The sequence below is a fragment of the Cebus imitator genome, unplaced genomic scaffold (genome assembly GCF_001604975.1).
Source record: "Cebus imitator isolate Cc_AM_T3 unplaced genomic scaffold, Cebus_imitator-1.0 Scaffold215, whole genome shotgun sequence".
Classification (NCBI taxonomy): Eukaryota; Metazoa; Chordata; class Mammalia; order Primates; family Cebidae; genus Cebus; species Cebus imitator.
The window spans coordinates 3,095,178-3,104,769 of NW_016107530.1; the positions used below are offsets into that span (position 1 = coordinate 3,095,178).

At 38.8% G+C, this 9,592-nt stretch overlaps 2 protein-coding genes across 3 annotated transcripts in view; both read right to left on the reverse strand.

The window, feature by feature from the left end:
* Positions 1 to 157, reverse strand: part of SUPV3L1 (Suv3 like RNA helicase) — a 32,223-nt gene extending 32,066 nt beyond the window's left edge. The window contains exon 1 of the mRNA XM_017548926.1: positions 149 to 157. The gene's annotated coding sequence lies outside the window, so the exon portion shown is untranslated. The remainder of the gene's footprint in view (positions 1 to 148) is intronic.
* A 4,126-nt stretch (positions 158 to 4,283) lies between these two features.
* Positions 4,284 to 9,592, reverse strand: part of VPS26A (VPS26, retromer complex component A) — a 50,849-nt gene continuing 45,540 nt past the window's right edge. For both annotated transcript variants that reach the window (XM_017548928.1, XM_017548929.2), the window contains 2 exons: positions 8,327 to 8,469; positions 4,284 to 5,982 (listed from right to left, as the gene is read on the reverse strand). In XM_017548928.1, the coding sequence (XP_017404417.1) occupies positions 5,869 to 5,982; positions 8,327 to 8,469 (257 nt within the window). In that variant the 3' untranslated portion in view covers positions 4,284 to 5,868. The remainder of the gene's footprint in view (positions 5,983 to 8,326; positions 8,470 to 9,592) is intronic.

The window sequence follows — 9,592 nt, forward strand, 5'->3', positions numbered from 1 at the left end:
AAAAGAATCATTAAAAACAAGATTGTTGGGCCCCATCCCTGAAGTTTCTGATTCAGTAGATCTGGAGAGAGATATGAGAGTTTACATTTCTAAAACATTTCCAGATGATGCAACTCTGCTGGTCTGAGACCACACTTTTGAGAACTACTGCTCTGGACCAGGACACGGTGGCTCACACCTGTAATCCCAGCACTTTGGGAAGCCAAGGTGGGCAGATCACGAGGTCAGGATTTTGAGACCAGCTTCCTCAATATGGTGAAACCTGTCTCTACGGAAAATACAAAAATTAGCCAGGTGTGGTAGCACTCACCTGTAGTTCCAGCTACTCAGGAGGCTGCAGCAGAAGAATCGCTTGAACCCAGGAGGCAGAGATTGCAGTGAGCCGAGACCATGCCACTGCACTCCAACCTCTGTGATAGAGTGAGACTCTGTCTCAAAAATAAGATAAAATAAAGTTCCTTCAGGGTACGGCCAATATAACACATTTTGCATTGCTATAACAGACTACAGACTGAGTCATTTATAAAGAAAATGAATTGATTTCTTACAGTTCTGGAGGCTAGGGAGTCCAAGATCAAGAGGCTGGAATCTGGTGATGGCCTTCTTGACATAACATGGTAGAAGGCATCACATGGTCAGAAGGCAAGACCTTGTGTGTCAGTTCAGGTTTCTCTTCCTTCTTCTTAGGAAGCCACCAGTCACATCATGGGGGACCCACACTAAGAATTTTATCTAATTCTAATTACCTCCCAAAGGCTTCACCTCCAATCAACATGTGAATTTGAGGATTAAGTTTTCAACACAAAAAATTCAGGGGACACATTCAAACCATAGCAAGCACGAACTGATAGTCTGTAAATATGCTAAATTCATGCATGAATACAGAAATAAACAGGAGAGGGAGAAAGGAAGTGTGAGAAGATAACCTAGATGGCAGAAATCAAACAAGTTTTTTTCTTCTTCACCTTTGCTTTTGCTATGAACAAAACCTAGAGTAGGTTTCACAAAAGTATATCCTGTAGATTACTCTCACACCTTGTCTACCAAATTCTGTAATTTGAAGTTTCTAGTATTTTTCTGACATTAAGGTCATCATAATGTAGACACTGAACTAATGTTCATCCTAAGTGAACTTTTAAGATTTACTCTTGGCTGGGCACAGTAGCTCACACCTGTAATCCCAGCACTTTGGGAGGCTAAGGCAGGCGGATCATGAGGTCAGGAGATCAAGACCATCCTGACTAACACGGTGAAACCCCGTCTCTACTGAAAATACAAAAAATTAGCCGAGAGTGGTGGCATGAGCACCTGTAGTCCCAGCTACTCAAGAGGCTGAGGCAGGAGAATTGCTTGAACCTGGGAGGTGGAGGTTGCAGTAAGCCAAGATCACACCACTGCACTCCAGCCTGGGTGATACAGCGAGACTCCATCTCAAAAAAAAATTTACTCTTAGAATCATGAAATGTTAAGAGCTGGAAGGGATGGGGCACTTATTGGACACATTTGTAGAACTTGTACACAGATAGCACCCACATGGTCCTGCTCTGCTCTCTCTTGCTTTCTCTCCAGGGCATACCACTCCTAGAAAACTTTTGCTTTATTCTAATACTTAGCTGCCTAACAGTTCTAATCCATAATTGTGTTATAGTTTAGACCTATAGTTTTTCTAAATGAGAGGAGCTTTAATTTTATAATCACTTGGAAAATAAGGTTCATTCATTTATTCAAAGATAAAGTGGGCTGGGTGCAGTGGCTCATGCCTATAATCTCAACACTTTGGGAGGCCGAAGCAGGATTGCATAAGTTCAGGAGTTTGAAACCAGCCTGGGCAACATAGTAAGACCCCATCTCTAAAAAAAATAAAATAAAAAATTAGCTGGGCACATGCCTATAATCCCAGCTACTTGGGAGGCTGAGGTGAGAGGATAACCTGAACTCAGAGGAGATCGAGGCTGCAGCGAGCCCTGATCATACCACCGCACTCAGCCTAAGTAACAAACTGAGACCTTGTCCAGAAAAGAAAAAAAAAAGTGTAGGTGATAAGTACAGACTGTATCAAAACAGTCTGAGCCCTAGCGAGGCTTAAAATCCATAAAATTAAACAATTCAGATGTCGTTTAAAACTGTGATAGGTATAATCCCAGAGATGCACACCATGCCTTGGCAGCACAACAAAGGAAAACTCTTTGACTTGGAGATGTGGAGATGGTGACAGATGATTTACCAGGACAGTAGTACTGGAAGTTAGTCAGCTGGAGTGCAGGAAGTGGATGGGCAGTCTCCAAGGAGTCTGGCGTAACTGGGGCTGAAGCTGTGTTTTGCAATGTGGAATTTGACATTTACTCTGCAAGTAACTAAGTCACTAAAAGATTTTTAGGGGAGTGACATGAAGAGAATTATGTTCACAGAAGACCCCAAGTGTAAAAAAAAAAAAGTATATATTATATCTAAGGATGCACATTTCCCTCAATATGCTTTTATCTGATTTAAAGCCTAAAATATGTTACGTTCCAATCCAAATTAGTACAAACACCCTGTTGGAAGCCTCAATATACACCCAACAGATTCAAATAAACATAAAAGAATAGCATAAAATTTTAGGCTTTACTGAATCACATGATAATGAGAATTGGGTATTCCAACAACTAGATCCATATTGAAGGGGCTCCAGAATACACTGGAGGCGTAAAAATTATTTTGAGCAATTCGCTTTTTAGACAGGGTGTCACTCTGTCGCCCAGGGTGGAGTATGGTGGCACTATTATGGTTCACCACAGCCTCAACCTACTTGCTCAGGTGATCATCCGATCTCAGCCTCCCAAGTAACTGGGACTACAGCCACCACACCCGGCTAGTTTTTTTGTTTCTACAAAGATGGAGTCTTGCTATGTTGCCCAGGCTGGTTTCAAACTCATGGGCTCAAGTGATCTTCCTGCCTTGGCCCTCAAAGTGCTGGGATTACAAGTGTGAACCACCATCCCTGGCCAGGCATTTGTTTTTGAAATCCCTTATCTGCCTAAAAGCCTGGGCGCTCAAAAAATACTCAAAAATCCCCTTCCTGGGAGCAACCAGGAAAGACTGACTTTTACCCTGAGCCAATAAATGGGTACCACACGTGAACAGACATTGTACCAAAATTATCGTTATCTCCCATCTATTCTAGTAAGAGCTCATTTTATCTTTTCTATGTCATTTGTTTACCCATAAGTACTCTTACTCCCCACCACTTCCCCTATGTTTGTCCCCACTCCCCCCAATAGAGATGGGGTCTTATTATATTGCCCAGGCCAGTCTCAAACTCCTGGGCTCAAGCCATCTTCCCACCCCAGCCTCTCAAAGTGTTAGGCACCAGCCATGTCTCTTGTCTAATTTGCAGGCCTGCAAGAACTCATCCTAAGAGGGTAAAAGTTTTTCTTCCCCAACAATATCAAAACAATAAGGAGAAAATTCTCTGTTAGTGAGAGTCATAAATATTTTAATGGTTTAGCTCAGTGGTTCTCAACTCTGGGTAGATTTTTCTTTTGAGACATGGTGACTCTGCCACCCAGGGTAGAGTACAGTGGCATGATCACTTCAGTGTAATTTCAAATTCCTGTGCTCAAGGGAATTTTCCTGTTTCAGCTTCTTGAGTAGCTGGGAATACAGATGCATGCCACCATGCCCAGCTAATTTTTAAATTTTTTGTAAAGATAAGGTCTCACTTTGTTGGCCAGGCTGGTCTCGAATTCCTGGCTTCAGGTGATCCTTCCACGTCAGACTCTTGAAATGCTGGGATTAAAGGTATTTCTGTTCGTTTGTTTTTAATGCTTATGGCCCAGTCTTTGAGATTCTTGTTTTATTGGTCAGAGTATGACCTAGACCTGGTTATTTTTAAAAACACCTAAGGTGATTCTAATATGCAGCCAGGGTTGAGAACCAATGGATTAGACATTGTAACTCTTCATTAAAGACACAAATTTCTTTTTCAGTTTATGACTTCTAATTAACTGGCTTACTTCTGACTGAAATAGCCAAATACTAAATTTGAATTTTTATTTTTCAAATTGGTTATGCAACAAAAAGTCTTGAGCAAAATGGATAGGCATCCTGTATATGACGGTTGTAAGCCAGCCTATTAAAATCATTACATAGCTATTTAAAATTAAAACCAGTAGTAGTAATAAAAATTCATTATCACAATTACAGCTTCCTAAACTATTGAGCAGATCCTATCCTCAACACTAAATCTAACAATGAGAAGGGATTTGAGAATAGAGCTATTTTAATCAAACAGCAAGCTCAGATTCTGTTTCAAATTCTTTATTATACATCATGGTTGCACAATTTGAGGCTGGTTAAATACAATTGGTTTTCAAAATCTCTGAATATTTTCTAGATTACTACATGCAAGTGACCATGAAAATATTTGGCATTTAAAAATTCTGAAACTCTGAATAGGCACTTACATGAAGGAAAACATTACCAATTCATAGATATCCACATGTAGAACAGATGCTCCAGCACATGGTACATGGACCCTTTTGCCAGTAAAGTTGGTTACTGACCATTTTATCAAAGTGCCATAGTAGTAAAACAGGTTTAAATAAATGTAATTTGGGTTATTTAGCTTACTCATAAAAGTAAGGTTAACTGACAAGACTTGCACTGAAGTATATAAAAAAAAAATTGGTACAAAACCCAATGAACCATAAGTGAAAGTAGTTTCCACACAGCAGGTTTCATTTTGGTTCCTACACTCCACATTTAGTGTATTTGCGATCAGACCCCATGCATATGAATGGATGACTGAAATCTTTTTTAGAAACTTTAAACACATGACTTGAATTTAGTGTTAAAAAATTAAGAGACTGGATGAAGTTTCAATGTGAGTTTAAATAGCCAAAGTTCGAGTTTAATAAACATGAAATTACCAGATCTAGATACTACATGCTTCACAGGTCCTCCTGAGTCCCCTATCCCAAAATTTTCCCCTGAAAAAGAGAATTTGTGAAGTTAAGAAAATATTTGCATACACATGGCAAAAGATTAAATTGAAATATATAAATATGTTTCAAAATATTTATGGAGAAAATGGTTTTAACAAATCTAAAATGCCAACCTAAGTCAACTCCACTTTGCAGAAAACACACAGTGGTACTACTGGAAAATAGCAAACCTGTTACTTAATATGGCCAAAAAAAAGAAGGCCATAATGACCTGCTACATAATCCCTTGTGGGAAGAAATTCAACAGTCATACCACAGAAGACCTCAAAGAAGATAAAATTCTGGAAGCCATGGAATGGTACTCAGAAGTACCTGCAGTGAAACATTCTATTTGCATTTCTCAAATACATATGTAAAAACAAATGTAGTTCTCGAAAATATTGAGATGCCATGTTTTAAATCTCTGCAGGATGCAAGGGGCCACTCAGGGTTTCTAATTTTATTTGAACATAAAATATTTAATTTTTTGCATGTAGAGAATAAGAGGTAATCATTAGCATGAAAAGAAAGAAGGATTTATAATCAACATTATGCAGAAAGAAAGCAAAATTACAAATACCAGCCTACTCACATGACAATTTTTCATGTTTACGCTGATGCATATCTGAGTACTTATCATCAGAGTATGAAGTTAAAAAAAAAAAAAGGCAGTTTAAGAAAGTTCCAGTGTTTCAAAGAAAGCACTTTTAAAAATGTATATACATGAAAAGAACATTTCATTATATCATAAAATAAATGCAGTGCTGTTAAGATAAAGGAAGACTAATATATATGGAGATTTGGCCTTTTTTCCCCCACTCCGGCTGCAACCATCTTTAACTTGCTGAACTTAATCTCAATGGTTACAGGAGTTTTTTACTCTCCTTTTTTCCTCCTGTTCAGTTCACATTTCAGGCTGTTCAGCAGATGCCTGTGATTCTGGAGATTCAAATCGCTGGTGAAAGTTTGTTCTCTGTTTCCTCAGTTTTTCAGGAGCTTTTCTCCATAAAATGATCTCCTAGAAAACAAATGCAAGATATTAACAAATTAATGTTTGATATGATGCCTTATCTCTTTGATGCCTTAAATTTTCACCATGGAAATCAGGACTGCCACTTTAATTTTAACCATAACAAAATTAAATTCTTCCCTACAAAAGCTCTCTTTTCTAACTGATGCAGTTGCTTCCAATTCTAATCTTGACTGCTCCTTCTGCCTCCAGTGCTCCTACCACCAGCACCCACACATTTCCACCACCACCAATCCAATCTGGAAAGAAGTCCTATGATTACTTTAAAGAATTCCCCAAATCCATCCTTTCATTTCTGTTCCATTCCCCTCACCCAAGTTCAAGCTCTTGTCACTTAGATATTAAAACAGCTTCCTCAGAGGCAAGGGAGGCAGGGCGTTTTCTAACTAATCCTTCATTATCACTACCAGGTAAATCCTTTTATACACTGCTTGGGTTGCTCTTCAGCAGTTCTCAGTGCCTCCAGAATAAATTTCCAAACAGGTATTCATGCCTCTCTATAACCTTTATCCAATTTACCAACATTACTCTTTTCCCTCCCTAGAGCCTTGCCCCCATCAGACAAACTGAGTTACTCTGCCTCCAAAGCAATCTAAATAAACTTGCCCTACATCTTCCCCAGTCTTCAAATCTCTATTTCTCTACCTAACTCTTACCCTTAACCAATCCATCCTGAGAGCTTCCCTGTTCTAAATTCCTAAAATTATTTGCTTCAAGAAGTCATTATGGGCTGGGTTTTTTTTTTTAAAACCAACGTATCAAAACTTAAACATCCAAATGAGCACGCATGAGAAATAAGAGACTACCTCCAATAGTGCCATGATATGCAATTGATTTTGAAATTATAAAAATCATGTAATTTGTTTTGAAGTTATAAATGACCTATGTTTAATTATACTACATTAGGATGGCAATACTGGAATAGGTTTTCTCTCTTCTAAATTACTGTCAAACTATTATTTAAGTATTCTGTTAGTTTACATTTTACTTTTTCCAGATATCTACAATGTGAGAACATGGAGGACAAATCATGTTTATAAAAGGTAGTTTTTGCATTTTTCATAGTACTTAGCACAGAATAATTTCTAACTTAGCTTTGAACACTCAACTGACATTCAACTACATATTTATTAATCTGATTCAGAATACAAAAGACCATTCTAATTACTATCTTCATTCAAAGTTCACCAAAAGCTTTTAATTGATTTTCAAATGAGAACAACTTATAATGAACATTTTATATTTAAAAAAGTATTAGAGGCTGGTCATGGTGGCTCACACTTCTAATCCCAGCACTTTGGGAGGCCAAGGCAGGTGGATCACTTTAGGCCAGGAGTTCGAGACCAGCCTGGCCAACATGGCGAAACGCTGTCTCTACAAAAAACAAAATACAAAAGTTAGCCTGGCATGGTGGCACATGCCTGTAATCCCAGCTACTTGAGAGGCTGAGGCACAAGAATCACTTGAACCTGGGAGGTAGAGGTTGCAGTGAGCTGAGATTGCATAATTACACTCCAGGCTGGGCAACAGAGCAAGACTCTGTCTCAAAAAACAAACAAAAATTATTAGAATTCAGTCATCTCACAGACATTCATAACAGAATTGTTTAAAGGATAAATCAGCAAAGCACAGTGGTATGTGCCTGTACCTCCCAGCTACTCAGAAGGCTGTGACTGAAGGACTGCCTGGAAGACCCTCATCTCCAAATAATAATAATAATAATGTATATTTGCTGATAAGAGAAAGATATACAAGACACGACTGAGTAAAAATGCAAATTAAAGAATACAGCTGGGCACGGTGGCCCATGCCTATAATCACAGCACTTTGGGAGGCCAACGCAGGGGGATTGCTTAAGCCCAAGAGTTCAAGACTAGCTTGGGCAATATAGTGAGACTCTGTCTCTACAAAAAATTATAAACAGTAAGAAAAAACAGCAACATCCATAATATGATCTAAATACACATGCACACATTAGTGGCAATGGTGGTGAAAATTCTGCTGACCTTTACTTCATTCCTTATTCTTTATTGCCTTATTTTTTTCTAAATAAGCAGCAGGTATTATTAAAAAACAAAAACAAAAAATCTTGTAAGAGAAAACTAAAAGCCCTGAAAAATTATAGCTCACTCTGGAGTACTGCAGAATGATTGGGGAGGGATTTATCATAGGATTCTATTCTCATCTACTTCTTTATCTATCATACCCACAGTGTTTTTATTTACTTAGAAACTCCCACTCGCTCGGTACAATGAAGCTTAGAAAAGTGAGTTCTTTCTAGGTATTTTTAGATCTGCTGCAGAATACAGTGTCAGCCTAAGTGGTACCATACCTGCTGTTTGAAGTACCTTCGGTCTTCCTCATCAACAAGCACTAAATTCAAAAAGTACCTTACTGAAAATTTTTTGTTCACATCTCTCATTGTTGGAGTTGGGTCATATCCTGCTAAAAATAGTCTTATTGGAATTGATTCGCCTGAAAGAAAAGGAATTTCCACTTAATTCTAAAGATGATTAAATACAGTCACTTAACAGGACTAAGCACGACAGAGATGACACTCATGCTTCACTTCTTCACTGGGCTGAATAATTCTTTGTTGTAGGGAGGGTCCTATCCTTTGCAGGATGTTTAGCAGCAACCCTGGCCTCTACCCACTAGATACCAGTAGCACTCTCCAAGTGTAACAGCCAAAAACGTCTCCAGACAACACCAAACATCCACTGTGGGACAAATTGCCCCTAGACAAGAAACAGCGTTCTAGAGCCAGAATGCCTGGCTTCAAATCTAAACTCAACCATTTATTGACTGTGTGACCTTGGACAAATCATTTATTCATTGTTTAAGTTCTTCACCTGTGAAGTGGGAAATAACAATAGTATTCACAAGGAATGTGCAAGGACTATATGGGTTAATGTACTTAAAGAACTCAAATAGTGCCAACAGGTAAGTGCTATATAAGTAGTTTTGGGCTAGATGCAGTGGCTCACGCCTGTACTCCCAGCACTTTGGGAGGCTGACGTGGGCGGATCACCTGAGGTCAGGAGTTTAAGACCAGCCTGACCAACATGGAGAAACCCCATCAATACTAAAAATACAAAATTGGCCAGGCATGGTGGCGGGCACCTGTAATCCCAGCTACTCAGGAGGCTGAGGCAGGAGAATCACTTGAACCCAGAAGGCAGAGGTTGTGGTGAGCTGAGATCATGCCATCGCACTCCAGCCTGGGCAACAAGAGCGAAACTCCATCTCAAAAAAAAAAAAAAGTAGTTTTTGTTATCTTCTTTCATGAAGTTTACCATAATTTCTAATCATGTGTATAAATTTTTGAATATCTATTACTCATACATCCAAAGCTAAAAGCGGACAGAATGATGACATTCTTTCATTACCAAAAAGACTGTTATTCAGATTCTCATTGCTTCTGTTTTCCTAAGGGTAATTATTCACATATTCTCTTTTGAATTTTTTTTTTTTTTTTGAGATGGAGTCTTGCTTTGTCACCTAGGCTGGAGTGCAAATGGTACGATCTCAGCTTACTGTAACCTCCACCTCCTGGGTTCAAGCTATTCTCCTGCCTCAGCCTCCTGAGTAGCTGGGA